General features: G+C 42.1%; 1 protein-coding gene across 4 annotated transcripts; it reads right to left on the bottom strand.

Annotated features, from left to right (window-relative positions):
- Nucleotides 1-1,210: 1,210 nt before the first annotated feature.
- LOC139559637 (microtubule-associated protein RP/EB family member 2-like) lies at nucleotides 1,211-16,354 on the bottom strand. Of its 4 annotated transcripts, none has more exons than XM_071375801.1 (8): nucleotides 16,254-16,295; nucleotides 9,278-9,352; nucleotides 5,427-5,554; nucleotides 4,635-4,780; nucleotides 4,154-4,373; nucleotides 3,469-3,626; nucleotides 2,886-3,044; nucleotides 1,211-2,590 (listed from the first exon to the last, which is right to left on the bottom strand). In XM_071375801.1, exons 3-8 carry the CDS (start codon nucleotides 5,545-5,547, stop codon nucleotides 2,510-2,512), a joined length of 885 nt encoding a protein of 294 aa, XP_071231902.1. In that variant the 5' UTR covers nucleotides 5,548-5,554; nucleotides 9,278-9,352; nucleotides 16,254-16,295; the 3' UTR covers nucleotides 1,211-2,509. The 4 variants fall into 4 exon arrangements, with proteins under 4 accessions (XP_071231902.1, XP_071231901.1, XP_071231903.1 ...); XM_071375800.1 differs by lacking the exons at nucleotides 9,278-9,352; nucleotides 16,254-16,295 and adding an exon at nucleotides 7,399-7,646 and having other exon boundaries at nucleotides 1,211-2,379; nucleotides 2,468-2,590; XM_071375802.1 differs by lacking the exon at nucleotides 9,278-9,352 and having other exon boundaries at nucleotides 16,254-16,354.

Genomic DNA, 16,354 nt, shown 5'->3' with positions numbered 1-16,354 from the left:
ACAAGGGCCTGGTCAATAAAATTCCCTGCGGCACCGGAATCCACTAGAGCTATAGAAACAATAGAAGAGTGAAATCAATACTAAAAAAGGTGATGGAAAGCTCATGCCTAACATAGAGACGGATGATCACGGGGCCGTCCCTTTGCTCTCGTGGATTTGGGACATACCGGACACCGTTGAAGCTGATGGCTCTCCCCTCCCGGTCGTAATAGGGACAGAGCCTTAACTGTCTCTGACAGCGACGCTCAGCCGCGGGGAGATGTGTGGCCCCTACCTTCATGGGTTCAGGCTCTGACTGTCAACGAAGGAGGGAGAGAGGCGATGGAGTTGCCGACGCTCCCGAAAAAGGTTACCCAGACGAATGGCCATCGCGATGAGTGTGTCCAAGGTTAGATTAGCATCTCAACTCCGTCTGGACCTCTTCGCACAATCCTCTTCTGAATAGGGTGCAGAGCACCGGCTCATTCCATCCGCTGGATGCTGCCACTGTCCGAAAGGTGAGTGCATACTCCGCCATGGTCTGGCCATCCTGCCGTAGTTGGAGTAGGAGCTCACCCCCCTCTCTGCCCTCCGGTGGATGGTCAAAGACCCCCCTGAACAGAGCCATGAACCCCTCATAGGAATCCAGCTCCTCCTCTCCTCTCTCTCAGATGGCCGTAGCCCACTCCAACGCCTGTCCGGTCAACAGGGAAATAACCGTGGCAACCTCAGACCTCTCCGTGGTGGGGGCTCCCATCTGATGATGAGTGAAATAGAGGGAGCACTGGAGTAGGAAGTCACAGCATTTGGAGGGAGACCCGTCATATTTGTCCGGGAGGGACAAACAGGCATCGCTGACTTGGGCAGACTGTTGGATGGGCTGGGATGCTGGCTCGACTTGTGGTAGAGAAATGTCTGACAAGGAAACAACCAATGCTGCCTGGTAACTGATAACAAAAGAGTGCTATATAAAGGGTAAGTAATTAGGGAGTAATGAAGTCCAGGTGTGACTGATGAGAAGCAGGAGTGTGTATAGATGGGTTGCCAAGACCAGTGGTTAGTAGACTGGCGCCGGCGAGGGGGAGCGGGAGTAAAGGTTGGTTATTTGATGGATAAGACAACGTAATGAAACACTCCCTTTGACTGAAAAGGTGAAAGGTTTTATTACAGCAAATCCATCCAAATCTCAACAGTTTTAAATAGCAAGTTAAACATACAAAACACAGCTCACTTAACATAGTTGTTTTTTATTAAATATGTAAAAAGCAGGTCAAGTTATTCACAAATAAAATGCAAACATGCAACACATTTTGGGGAATGCATAATGAGTGGGACATCAGAAGAAAAACATGATCTATTTATAATTATTAACAGTACATGTTTACATTCCTTTTCATTTACACAACATACGACTAAAGTATTATGGTGCACTGCCGAGTTCAATAAGAATAAATGCAACATTAAGAAAGGGTATACAATATACGTACTTGGAATATAGTATGTCAAATTACTCAGTGAACTGACTCACAACTTTCCCTAAGACCTGTGGTTCAAAAGTCATATGAAAACATTGGAAATATACCCGACTTCCATTGAATACGACGGTGGCTAGTTGCTCTTGAAGTTTAAAAAAAAATGTTTGTGATCATACTAGTCTACACTAAAATGTGCTCCCTTTCCCTTATGATTAAGCCATACTGATGAATCAACCTTGTTTCTGTCACTGTAGCACCAAATAAGGCATTTTTGAGTACGCACTGATTATCAAAATTCTTTGAATTGCTGAAGACAGTCACATACTAGTCATAATTTGTCTAACTAACTTACTACTACTTTTCATTAATGATTCCCATGGACTGAACTGCCTCCCATCGCGTAGAGGCAATATCAAGTCTCCTTAGTTTTTAATAAATATTGTTTTTGCATTTCAATTTGTAATTGTGTGAATTGTGAGAATCTATGGATAGATTGTCCATTCCAGTCCAATGACAGTGCAACATATGGAGGAAGGTTAAATAGGAGCTACTACCAGCCCTTCAGGGCTTTTGCTTATTGCGTTCTCCTGATTAATATGGTTGATATGTACAAGTCTTAAAATAAACAACTTTGAAACAACGTACATAATGGATGGATCATGGGACCGACCGAGGCTGGCAACATAACACATGCTGTCAGATAAAAACACTGTCTACTCCATATTACAATTTCATCAAATAGAGAATTTTGAATTACGTATTTTTTTCACCCTTTTTCAATGGCCTTGGAAACTTCTGTGATGGTCTGAGCTTTTCTGCATTTCACCGACAGTCAACAAAACACAGAATGCAGAACGACTGAGGGATATATAAAATTTAAAAAAGAGTCGTGCTTCTTTTCACGAGTTTGCTTCATGTGCTGAGTCTTCAAGAGAACAAAAAAGAAACAAACCATTAGGAAAAAATTGTAATAAAAAGAAACAAAAAAATAAAACCTGTAACAAAGTTCTCACAAAATAAAAGGGCATGGTGGTGGGGACACGGAGGGATGGCAGTCAGTACTCATCCTGCTGATCATCAGGAACCTCCTCTTCATGGACCCCTGGGTCCACGTCCTCTCCCTCTCCTGCGCCTTCCTAAGGGGACACAAGCGGTCATAGCAAAATGTTAGGGCAACAGCCGCCATAGATCTTTTCAAGTAATTAACAGCATTAGGTAACCTAAATCAATTTATCAAATAATCAAACAAAGGCCTGTGATTACAAAGAAAATATCTCCCTAGAAAAGAACAAGAATCAAAATATTTACTGTCCAATCCAGTACGAACATTCTAGAATCTAAAACAAATGTTGCACAACAACAACCCACACCCAATCCCCTTTGGGAAACTCCTATGAATAATCACTGAAGAGCCAATAACAGCCGATTGACCTGTTCGTCTGCAGAGTACAGGATCTCCATTAGCCTCTCCACGAACTGTGCGCTCTCCTGACCTTGCTCCTGTGCCAGCACTTCCACCTCCCGCAGCTTTCCAAAGTAAAAATCCCTCTCCTTCTCCACCCCCTCCAGTGCAAGTTTTAATGTGTTCACCTGCACACAACGCGACAGACAAATTGATATTCCTTTCATATCTTGTTATTTGACTTTAAACAACAAATTTGTCTGTGTGTAAACTGTTTTTGCAGTATTAATGATTTTTCTATTGTCAATCAAATCCAAATGGTCATGTGCGCCATCATAAAACTATTGCTGTTATACACTGCTGCTCCTCTGATCCCCAACTTCTTGTTTCTCGGATCCTTTTCATGTTTCTGGTAATCTAAACCTTGTAAAATCAGGATTATGGAATTATCATTCAAGGCAGTTTGTAATTACTTATCATTTTGGTTCTGCCAAAAACAATACACATCTTTCTTACAAATCTTACCAACTTAGATATATTAAGTTATAATGACGTTGTTGTAGTAACTTGTATATATGAAATTGTTATGATGCAGTAGTAGTGGCTTTTTACCTGGTCATTGAGCAATGTGACCTGTGCTTCCAGTTCCCGCTCTCCTTTGGCCGGAGTTGTCGTTGCAACTGGGATTCTTTTGGCTGAAGAGGGTCTGGAGGATGGATGGGGGCTGCAAGGGTTTTGTTTCGGCGTTGTTGCGCTCGCCTTGGTGGCTCCTGAACACAAATATAGGTTAGTCAGTCAGTTTCCTAATCTACGTAAACAATGTCTGCTTTACAGAGGGGTATACTACAATCAATGCAGAGTTCTTCCAAAATAATATAAGATGGGCGCTGCACTACCTTGTGGACTTGCTGCGCCACTATGTAAACTCTTTTTTTACTTTATTTGTTATCATTTAAGGCTCGAGATTGCAAAAAATGGCAATTAGAGATTTTTGCATTTTTGAACACCTGAGTCCAAAGGGGGACAGAGCCTCCTTACAGGCATCCCCCCACCTTACTCATCACTACCACCTATTTCAAAACTCCTGGAGAGCTAACTTACCAGAATGAACTACAAATGTTCTGGTTTAATAAGAAAGCTACACTTTCTTTTTGGTTGTCAAGTCAATTAGACCATACCCATTTCAAGTTGATCTTTCTCAAAAATAAACTGTTATTTCAGAGTATTTAGGCAAGTAAACTGGCTAACTCATTGATCCTGCTTTCTATTATACCCCTCAGGCGGCTGGTCTTCTTACCTGCAGTGGGGGAGCTGGCTGCGTGGTGTTGAGACTTCTTTGGCAGGTTGAAGATCTGCTCACCGGGGTCAGGTGGGGGGATGGCATCCTGACCCTGTCTGGCCTGAAGTGGGTCGTAATCTTTACCGTCGTAGTTGGCGTCAAAGAACCTCTTGAACCACTGGATGAAGTCAAGGTTGTCCTGAAATCTAGCTTTCACCAGCTTTTCCACAGGAATAATCTTCATAGAGAAGTGGAAAGAAATGATCAAGAACCAAAAATTGGGGTACTCGTTTTATAATCTGCACTTCACGTGATATGACACATTCATTTAAAAATATTTTTTAGGAGCAAAGTGAGTGTGTGTGTGTGTGTTTGTTCAATCAAATATAGCCTGGGCTAGCCATAGTAACTAAAGAAAAGCCATATCTAATGGTAAACTGTTATAAGTAGCTACAGTAGGTCCCGTCAAGACACTACTCACTCAGCCTCATTCTCTCACCTTGTCCACATTCATTCTCTTGAAGGAGGCCTGCAGCAGCTTGAAGTTGTGAATGTACTCATGCTCAAATTTAGCTTGGAACTTAACCTTCTTAAGACTGACGCAGCCAGGGAAGAGCAAATCCATGAACTGGCAGTAGGCCGCTCCTACAAGTGAATGAAAACAAAACCACGTCAGAAGATGTGACACAAAACTACAATTTGTTTCTCTTCTGATACAGGTTCGAAACTAATGATAATGAACAAATTATATTTTTCAGGCATACGCTTGATCGAAATGTTTCACAGCACTGACATTAGCCAACCTGTGCACAACACTACATACGGCAGACCAGACACAACAGGCTTGAGAGCGCTGGAAGTGACAAGCAGCTATAACATCAAAATAGTACCATTAGCACACCTTGCTACAGGACTGTGTGTGGTTCAGCAGAGATTGGATTACTTGGGGCAGCATGGCATGGTAGCCACAGCAAGTGCGCAAACTAGTTGTATTAATAGCACTGTCCGTTTTCTCTGTCAGAGCACGGATAGGTTAGGAGCAGGGTTAGGTTTACACCAGGTTTCTTTGACAATACACATTACTATACCTATTACCAGGTCATTAGCAGAAGCTTAGTGTGGAACAGAGGAAAAGCATGGACATATCTCTCCCTTCCAATACTGCATCTCTCTTCCTTTCATCCTGCATCTCCCTTTCTATGCTAGGCCTATATCCTGAGCCCATAATGAGGTCCTTGGGTCTGGAAGGAAGAACAGTTTGCGGCAAGGTTAACAGGGTAATTATTCTTACCTGAGGAGAGCTGCTCCACTTTAGTGTAGTTCAGACCGAGAAGATCGTTAACCCAGGCAGTGATGTCATGCCTGCTCATAGTCTCCTGGGTTATTGAGGTAGAATATACGTTGACCGCCATTCCCCAACTGCAAAAGACAGAAAAGGCACTAAGCAGTCAGTTACAATTCACTTTCTCCAAAACAATCTCAAAATAAGGATTTTTTTGTAATCTCTTTTACAGAATGGTTAGCCAACATGTTCTGTACACACAATTGTTGACCAACAGATAAAAGCCACCATATAATTTTCAACTACTAACATTAAATGTAAAGTGATGCAGTAGCAAAGATGACGCAAGGCAGATAACAACAATACAAACCATCAAGGAGAAACTCGACAGCAAGCCAGTAAACCTACGCCTATAAACAGAGCTACTAGTAACGAAATAAAAGCACACTGGTCTCAAATCAAATTATGTGAGATCAGTGTGTATGCTGATTTTCATTCCAACCAATTTCCACTGTCAAATTGCTTAACAACATCTATTACAATTTATCTCCATGCATATCCCATGTTAGGTTCAGTAATGTAATAACATGTTAGTAATGCGGTTATAAGACCGGGATGCCCAATTTAGCTGAAATGTATGCAGACTATCGACTCTTGTAAACACACTCATAACAGGAGTTTGAGAATGGGTGTAGCACAACATCTATATGGGATGAGGAGGAGCAGATTGAGTTTTTGTTTTTTTCTCATCCATTTTCATAATGAAGAGTTGAGATGTTATCTTCAGAAACATCAACAGAGCAAAGTGACATGAAAGTGATGACTGCCAACAAATGTTTGAAACTGTTGATCACCCTTCACAGTAAATGCAAAAATGGTCTTTATGTGTAGCCTACATTATGCAAAAGCCTTGTAAAGTGCAGCAAAAAAAATACGTTTTTCACAGCTTTGGTATTTTTAATATTTTCATTCTAATGATGAGGCAGGCTGGAGCATATAATGTCAAAATGTAAGACCTGAATTGCTGTTGCAACATATTATATTCTCAAATGGGTATCCGAAAAAATAACGGGCCTGGTGCTTAGGACACATGAGCCAAATGTCTACCACTATCTATCGCTCCACCATTCTAAGTGCAAACATTCAGCTAATGAGTTTAAATCGTTTGTCACTGATACGGAGGGCTGGCTATAATGCGACGGACAATGCATTCCCATTTGATAGAAATATGGTAACAGCTAACGTTAGTCTACAATTACATCAAGCGCATAGTCAACATCCTAACAGCTAAACCCTAAACATGAATGGCAAAAACTGACAAGATTTCGGTTTCCAACTATCCTCTTTCATTGATTGCGCACTGAGACAGACAATCGGACAGCCGTTCTCGTGTCAACAAAGCGGATGTACTGCTAGCTTTGTTCGCTCATTGGCTCTACTTGACCCACACAAACGAGTTTATCATTTGAACAGCCTGGGTTTAAAACCATGTCATAAAATAAACGGAATAGCTAAAACAGTAACGGTGCCCCTTTTCCCAGAACACATGATTAGGTAGCGTAGGGCCAACAAGAATATTCTAGCAGCTATTGCTATCATTACAGTCAAGACAGTGACTGTATTTGACAATGAAGCAAGCTAACTTGCTAGTTTTTTTCCACAGCGTTCCCATTTCCAACTGGCCAGACAATGTGTGTTATTTATGTTTAAATGTCACCGATTTCGCTTTGGCATTATTGTGAACTTGCAGGGGCCTCCTCAAGACAATTTACGCCATGGTCAAGAAACAGTCACCAAGAAGGAAATACATCCAACGTTATGCACGAGCTGATACATTGTAACAGAATTGAAAAGGAGCGAGCCGATGGCGTGGAAAAATCCAATGCTCGTGAAACAAATGTTCAGAGTTTTGCAGCAACCTTATTATTGCTCAAAGCCTTGCTATGAAGCCACAGCAAATGCGGCATTTGCACAGATTTACCTGTAGGCGCGCTCTCCTCGCACTGTATTTTTTCTGTAAGGAATGCAGTTGGATCCGTCCGTTGGGATGATGTCGTTGTTATTCTCTCCATTTGGGGACAGTGCTTGGGTGGGACCTGGCATTGGGTCTCTAAAATATTGAACAGATTATCTGTTCTCTTTTTATGAAAGGACGATGCGATATAAAGTGCCGCACCTCGGGCTCGTTCTCCTGTCTGCTTATTCTTCACAAATCTGACTCTGGTGACGTAGGTGCACCCTAACCAACCACGTGACTGGTGATGGGGGCGCGCTTCTTGGACAGTGGACGGAGAATTCCACGAATAGAAACCGAAGGGACATAGCATACATTCATACACACATATATACACTGCTCAAAAAAATAAAGGGAACACTTAAACAACACAATGTAACTCCAAGTCAATCACACTTCTGTGAAATCAAACTGTCCACTTAGGAAGCAACACTGATTGACAATAAATTTCACATGCTGTTGTGCAAATGGAATAGACAAAAGGTGGAAATTATAGGCAATTAGCAAGACACCCTCAATAAAGGAGTGCTGGAGGTCATTTTGCAGGGCTCTGGCAGTGCTCCTCCTTGCACAAAGGCGGAGGTAGCGGTCCTGCTGCTGGGTTGTTGCCCTCCTACGGCCTCCTCCACGTCTCCTGATGTACTGGCCTGTCTCCTGGTAGCGCCTCCATGCTCTGGACACTACGCTGACAGACACAGCAAACCTTCTTGCCACAGCTCGCATTGATGTGCCATCCTGGATGAGCTGCACTACCTGAGCCACTTGTGTGGGTTGTAGACTCCGTCTCATGCTACCACTAGAGTGAGAGCACCGCCAGCATTCAAAAGTGACCAAAACATCAGCCAGGAAGCATAGGAACTGAGAAGTGGTCTGTGGTCACCACCTGCAGAATCACTCCTTTATTGGGGGTGTCTTGCTAATTGCCTATAATTTCCACCTTTTGTCTATTCCATTTGCACAACAGCATGTGAAATGTATTGTCAATCAGTGTTGCTTCCTAAGTGGACAGTTTGATTTCACAGAAGTGTGATTGACTTGGAGTTACATTGTGTTGTTTAAGTGTTCCCTTTATTTTTTTGAGCAGTGTATATAAACCTTTATTTAACTAAGCAAGTCAGTTAAGAACAAATTCTTATTTACAATGACGGCCTACCAAAAGGCCTCATGCGGGAAGGGGGCTGGGATTAAATATATAAATAAATTAAATAAAAATATAGGACAAAACAATACATCACACAAGAGACACAACACTACATAAAGAGAGGCCTAAGATGACAACATAGCATGGTAGCAACACATGACAACACAGCATGGTAGTAACACAACATGACAACAACATGGTAGCAACACAATATGGCAGCAGAACAAAACATGGTACAAACATTATTGGGCACAGACAGCAGCACAAAGGGCAAGAAGGTAGACAACAATACATCACGCAAAGCAGCCACAACTGTCAGTAAGAGTGTCCTTAAATGAGTCTTTGAATTTGAGTGTTTTGGTGTTTGAGTGTTTGTTGCAGCTCATTCCAGTTGCTAGCTGCAGTGAACTGAAAAGAGGAGCGACCCAGGGATGTGTGTGCTTTGGGGACTTTTAACAGAATGTGACTGGCAGAATGGGTGTTATATGTGGAGGATGAGGGCTGAAGTAGATATCTCAGATAGGGGGGAGTGAGGCCTAAGAGGGTTTTATAAATGAGCATCAACCAGTGGGTCTTGCGAAGGGTATACAGAGATAACCAGTTTACAGAGAAGTAGAGTGCAGTGATGTGTCCTTTGAGGAGCAATGGTGGCAAATCTGATGTCCGAATGGTAAAGAACATCTAGCCGCTCGAAAGCACTCTTACCTGCCGATCTATAAATGACGTCTCCGTAATCTAGCATGGGTAGGATGGTCTTCTGAATCACGGTTAGTTTGGCAGCTGGGGTGAAAGAGGAGCGATTAAAATAGAGGAAACCAATTCTAGATTTAACTTAAGGGGTGGCAGGTAGCCTATTGGTTAGAGCTGGGCCAATAACCGAAAGGTTGCTGGGTTGAATCCCCGAGCTGACAAGGTAATCTGTTGTTCTGAACAAGGCAGTTAATCCACTGTTCCCCAGTAGGATGTCATTGTAAATAAGAATTTGTTCTTAAATGACTTGCCTAGTTAAATAAAGCTTACATTTAAAACATCTTAAAAAAATATTTCGTCTTCAGCTTTGATATGTGCTGAGAGAAGGACAGTGTACCATCTCGCCAAACACTCAAACTTTAGAGCTTGACTACCTCAAGCTCTAAACCATCAGAGGTAGTAATCACTCCTGTGGGGTGAGGGGCATTCTTCTTACCAAACCACATGACCTTTGTTTTGGTGGTGTTCAGGACAAGGTTTAGGGCAGAGAAAGCTTTGTTGTAGTGTTTAACACAAAATCCAGGAAGGGGCCAGTTGAGTATAATACTGTATCATCTGCATTTAAATGGATGAGAGAGCTTCCTACTGCCAGAGCTATGTTGTTGATGTAAATTGAGAGGAGCGTGGGGCATATGGCCACTTTCTCACTCATACGCTAAAAATGCTTTCTTTATTTTGTGTCTCTGCTTCAATAGCTGGTCTACTTGTAGACATTTAAATGACAGGACTAAATTATAAGATTATGCATCTATTGTGCTTAGTGGCGACTCGTCATTCACCTGTTTTGAGCCCCACATAAAAGAAATACAAAATCTTTTTTTTTTAGGCTTGCCTGTTTTGCATGTTATTTTGGCATTAATACATGTCACATATCAGTTTGCAAACAATGTAAAAAATATATATCATTAAGTTAATAAAGCCGCATACAAACATGGTCTCTTTTTTGTTTTCCTGAGTAACGCTTCGATCACACCAACAGCGTCATTGCATTTTGGTACACCAGAATGACATTAATTTCCAATGAAACGCTGCGCTTGCCTAGTGGTGCAAACGTTGGATTTATCGAATGTATGTGTCAAACTGTATGCGTAGACGGCTTGACAGAAATGGTAGCAGAAGGTGAATGTTGAACTTTTGTTGCATACATATTCAGATGATGCTGTGTACTATTTTGTGCAATGACGCTGTTGGTGTGTTCGAAGCGTAAGGAGGCTCCAAAATGCAGGTGTTTCAGCCTACCTCAGTGCTTTGTGTGGTGGTGGGGCAAGCCAGCGTAAAATACGGAGCGTTGCGCCTTGATTGGCTCAGTGTTCTGTCACTAATGGGGACACTATGGGTAGAGCTCGAAAATTCAACCCCCTTGAGTGCTACCATAGAGTTGCATTAGAAGTGCCCATCCAAGAAGGCTCAAGGTCATTGGCCACAGATAGAATTACATCAAATCACGTTATATCTACAGTAGCTTTGATTGGACTGATCATGTTAACATCACACTTTCAAAATCTTAGCTAGCAGACATCATCATGAATCAAGTCGACAATCTACTGGCAAATCCTTTTTAATCCTTGTCATATGAAGAGAAATAATGAAGAGAAATTATAGATAAAATGTATCGGTGCTCCTGGGCTATTGGACATAAACATTACACAACAAGTAGGAAATCACAAATTCAACAATGAGTGGTTTGGAAGGATTCAGTGGTTACCTGCAAGCATTGCAAAGCAATCATTAGCCTGCTATTCAGTGGAGTGGCTGTGTGGTCCCAAGTCTAAGATTAAGAATCTCTTTTCCTAGTTTAAAGGTGACCAAGAACCCGATGGTCACTCTGACAGAGCGCCAGAGTTCCTCTGTGGAGATGGGAGAACCCTCCAGAAGGACAACCATCTCTGCAGCACTCCACCAATCAGGTCTTTGTGGTAGAGTGGCCAGACAGAAGCCACTCCTCATTAAAAGGCATATGACAGCCCACTTGGAGTTTGCCAAAAGGCACTTTAAGGCCTCTCAGACCATGAGAAACAGGATTCTCTGGTCTGATGAAACCAAGATTGAACTCTTTGGCCACTTCTGGAGGAAACCTGTCACCATCCCTACGGTGAAGCATGGTGGTGGCAGCATCATGCTGTGGGGATTTCTTTCAGCTGCAGGGACTGGGAGACTAGTCAGGATTGAGGCAAATATGAACGGAGCAAAGTACAGAGAGATCCTTCATGAAAACCTGCTCCAGAGCACTCAGGATCTCAGACTGGGGTGAAGATTCACCTTCTAACAGGACAACAACCGTAAGTACACAGCCAAGACAACGCAGGAGTGGCTTCGGGACAAGTCTCTGAACGTCCTTGAGTGGCCCAGCCAGAGCCCGAACTTGAACCCGATCTAACATCTCTCGTGAGACCTGAAAATAGCTGTGCAGCGACGCTCACCATCCAACCTGACAGAGCTTGAGAGGATCTGCAGAGAAGAATGGGAGAAACTCCCCAAATACAGGTGTGCCAAGCTTGTAACGTCATACCCAAGATGACTCGAGGCTGTAATCGCTGCCAAAGATGCTTCAGCAAAGTACTGAGTAAAGTGTCTGAATATTTATGTAAATGTAATATTTCAGTCTTTTATTTGTAATAAATTAGCAAAAATGTCTAAAAAACTGTTTTTGCTTTGTCATTATGGGGTATTGTGTGTAGATTGATGAGGTGAAAAAACTATTTAAAGGGGTCTGAATAGTTTCTGAATGCACTGTACATAGCGGACCGCACTGGCCCCACTGACACGCCACACTGCTGGGAGCAGTAAAGGGTCAGCTGTAGGGCAGCACCTGGTTAGGCCGGGCGGGTAAAGACCTGCCTTGCTCAAGGACACAATAGTTGTAGGTTGCACCTGAGAAAGTGATGCCAGTAACCTCTGGTTGCCAGTTGACTGATTCCTGTGAATCCTGCCAGATTCTCCCAGGGTCAGACATTCCAACCATTCCAACGATTATTGTCATATAGAGTTAGGGTTGCAAAGCTACCAGCAATTTACTAAAATTACCGGAATCTATAGTAATTTAGGTCATTAACAGGTAATATATGGCAATCTATTGCAATTGTAGTCATTTTTGGTCTGTTCTAACTAGAGGTCGACCGATTAATCGGAATGGCCGATTAATTAGGGCCGATTTCAAGTTTTCATAACAATTGGATATCGGTAATTTTGGACGATTTTATTAAATGTATTTTTTTACACCTTTATTTAACTAGGCAAGTCAGTTAAGAACACATTCTTATATTCAATGACGGCCTAGGAACGGTGGGTTAACTGCCTTGTTCAGGGGCAGAATGACAGATTTTTACCTTGTCAGCTCAGGGATTCAATCTTGCAACCTTACGGTTAACTAATCCAACGCTCTAACCACCTGCCTCACGAGGAGCCCGCCTGTTACGCAAATGCAGTAAGAAGCCAAGGTAAGTTGCTAGCTAGCATTAAACTTATCTTGTAAAAAACAATCAATCAATCAATCATAATCACTAGTTATAACTACACATGGTTGATGATATTACTAGTTTATCTAGCGTGTCCTGCGTTGCATATAATCGATGCAGTGCGCATTTGCGAAAAAGGACTGTCGTTGCTCCAACGTGTACCTAACCATAAACATCAATGCCTTTCTTAAAATCAATACACAGAAGTATATATTTTTAAACCTGCATATTTAGCTAAAAGAAATCCAGGTTAGCAGGCAATATTAACCAGGTGAAATTGTGTCACTTCTCTTACGTTCATTTCACGCAGAGTCAGGGTATATGCAACAGTTTGGGCCACCTGGCTCATTGCGAACTAATTTGCCAGAATTCTACGTAATTATGACATAACATTGAAGGTTGTGCAATGTAACAGGAATATTTAGACTGATGGATGCCACCCGTTAGATAAAATACGGAACAGTTCCGTATTTCACAGAAAGAATAAATGTTTTGTTTTCGAGATGATAGTTTCCGGATTCGACCATATTAATGACCTAAGGCTCATATTTCTGTGTGTTATTATGTTATAATTAAGTCTATGATTTGATAGAGCAGTCTGACTGAGCGATGGTGGGCACCAGCAGGCTCGTAAGCATTCATTCAAACAGCACTTTCGTGCGTTTTGCCAGCAGCTCTGCTGTTTATGAATTCAAGCCTATCAACTCCCGAGATTAGGCTGGTGTAACCGATGTGAAATGGCTAGCTAGTTAGCGGGGTGCGCGCTAATAGCGTCTCAAACATCACTCGCTCTGAGACTTGGAGTAGTTGTTCCCCTTGCTTTGCATGGGTAACGCTGCTTCGAGGGTGGCTGTTGTCAATGTGTTCCTGGTTCGAGCCCAGGTAGCAGCGAGGAGAGGGATGGAAGCTATACTGTTACACTGGCAATACTAAAGTGCCTATAAGAACATCCAATAGTCAAAGGTATATGAAATACAAATCGTATAGAGAGAAATAGTCCTATAATTCCTATAATAACTACAACCTAAAACTTCTTACCTGGGAATATTGAAGACTCATGTTAAAAGGAACCACCAGCTTTCATATGTTCTCATGTTCTGAGCAAGGAACTTAAACTTAGCTTTCTTACATGGCACATATTGCACTTTTACTTTCTTCTCCAACACTTTGTTTTTGCATTATTTAAACCAAATTGAACATGTTTCATTATTTATTTGAGGCTAAATTGATTTTATTGATGTATTATATTAAGTAAAAATAAGTGTTCATTCAGTATTGTTGTAATTGTCATTATTACAAATACATTTTAAAAAATCGGCAGATTCATTGGTATCGGCTTTTTTTGGTCCTCCAATAATCGGTATCGGCGTTGAAAAATCATAATCGGTCGACCTCTAGTTGCAACACTCACTACAGAGTTCCAAACTGCCTCTGGAAGCAACGTCAGCACAATAAATGTTTGTCGGAAGCTTCATGAAATGAGTTTACATGGCCGAGCAGCCGCACACAAGCCTAAGATCACCATGCGCAATGCCAAGCGTCGGCTGGAGTGGTGTAAAGCTCATCACCATTGAACTCTGGAGCAGTGGAAAAGCGTTCTTTACAGTGATGAATCACGCTTCAACATCTGGCATTCCGACGGACTAATCTGGGTTTGGAGGATGCCAGTAGAACACTACCTGCCTGAATGCATAGTGAAAACTGTAAAGTTTGGTGGAGGAGGAATAATGGTCTGGGGCTGTTTTTCATGGTTCGGGCTAGGCCCCTTAGTTCCAGTGAAGGGACATCTTAACACTACAGCATACAATGACATTCTAGACGATGCTGTGCTTCCAACTTTGTGGCAACAGTTTGGTAAAGGCCTTTTCCTATTTCAGCATGACAATGCCCCCATGCACAAAGCGAGGTCCATACAGAATGGTTTGACGAGATTGGTGTGGAAGAACTTGACTGGCCTGCACAGAGCCCTGACCTCAACCCTATCGAACGCCTTTGGGATGAATTGGAACGCCGACTGCGAGCCAGGCATAATCGCCCAACATCAGTGCCCGACCTCACTAATGCTCGTGGCTGAATGAAAGCAAGTCCCCGCAGCAATGGGCTGTTATAGCAGAAAAGAGGGGACCAACTCCATATTAATGCCCATGATTTTGGAATGAGATGTTCGATGAGCTGGTGTCCACATACTTTTGGTCATGTAGTGTACTTTAGTTTACTGCTAAACTTCTAAAGTTTCCAGTAATATACCCTCCGTTTTGCAACCCTATGCATAATTGACATACCTTAGTGTGTGAATATAGAATGGATCTTTTGATCATCTCTGAACAATGATTTTAAACTTGTTTTGTTTTTATATATACAATTGGAATGAAATAGAAGCCAGCCTAAATTGTAATCTTCTGACAGTGCACACACTGTTTATTTTGGGTAAACTACAACACAGTCAGTGCACGCACACATGATTAAAACAAAAATGTCCAAAGAGATTGCATGGAATTATTATGATTTAACACATAAGTGTTCTCCATGCAAACATAATGACTGCAGAAATCATGCCATAAGGCAAAAATGCCAAGTTGAACTGAGAATTTCAGATCTCAACATGCATTTTTTAGCAGCTGCTTTGCGGCATCAGCTGTCTGGGCCACCTTGCTGGCTGCAACTGAATTGCAGCATTGATTAGCACTGTACCATTGTGGTGTCATGCTGTTGAATGTGTTAAACCCGAGCAACAGTACAATTAGGATATGACTGGTGGCTGAGACTTGCAATGAACTTAATAGTTGAAAGTCATTTTTTACAAGCTTTTGCTTGGTTTTCGATATCCAAGTTTGACATTCTAGCACCTTTAGCAAGAGAGTTTTGGCTACAAAAGTGCAGTCCCCTGTCCCGCGCACAGTGGTTTAAATGTGCATAAGTGTCAATTGTGAAAACGACACACAGACCAAAGTGAAAGTGGAGTAGTGACTAAAACTTGCTAGCTAGTTGGCCAGCTGTCAAACCAAACAGTTAGCATGTTAGCTAGCTAATCAAGGCATAACTAGTCAACATCGGCTCCGGTAGTTAGCACCAGAGACGGAAGAGGAAGCGAGACATCACACTGCCTAATTCTTTCTGGTTCATATACTGTCAATTAACTAGCAGACCAGACCGTGGCTGCTTTAATGCATTGGTGCCCCGTTAAGATGACCGGAACTGACCACGTTTTTCTACGGTAAACGGCCAGAGTGGGACATCTTCATTTATCCACCATCTTTGCTAGTGTACTGTACACTGGACTAGCTAACCAGTTAGCAATAATTACAAACCCACTTTGACAGAAACTGGTGGCCAAGATATTTACCACATTACATCGAGTATAATTCAAAAACATAACACTGTGTGCGGCCCATACATGTCCTGAAACATATTCCACACGTTTATTATTATGAATATTTTTTTTTATCACACATTGCAACCGTAGATCTTTGACTCACCAGTGAACTCAGATCCCAGGTTACTCCGTGTTAAAAAAAAACTGCTATATTTCTGAGTCACCACCTCTTTCCATTCATTGAAGGGATTCGATTAATCTGTC

Source organism: Salvelinus alpinus, chromosome 30 (genome assembly GCF_045679555.1).
Source record: "Salvelinus alpinus chromosome 30, SLU_Salpinus.1, whole genome shotgun sequence".
Lineage (NCBI taxonomy): Eukaryota > Metazoa > Chordata > Actinopteri > Salmoniformes > Salmonidae > Salvelinus > Salvelinus alpinus.
Note: the sequence above shows the minus strand (reverse complement) of the source record. Positions and strands in the feature narration are given on the sequence as shown.

Bases quoted from the DNA above. Each gene is read 5' to 3' on its own strand.
- LOC139559637 (XM_071375800.1), bottom strand. From the start codon at position 7,520: ATGCCAGGTCCCACCCAAGCACTGTCCCCAAATGGAGAGAATAACAAC. The intron at 5,555-7,398 runs GTAAATCTGTGC...TGTCTTTTGCAG, and splicing joins CGAGGAGAGCGCGCCTACAG to TTGGGGAATGGCGGTCAACG. The intron at 4,781-5,426 runs GTAAGAATAATT...ATTCACTTGTAG, and splicing joins AGTGGAGCAGCTCTCCTCAG to GAGCGGCCTACTGCCAGTTC.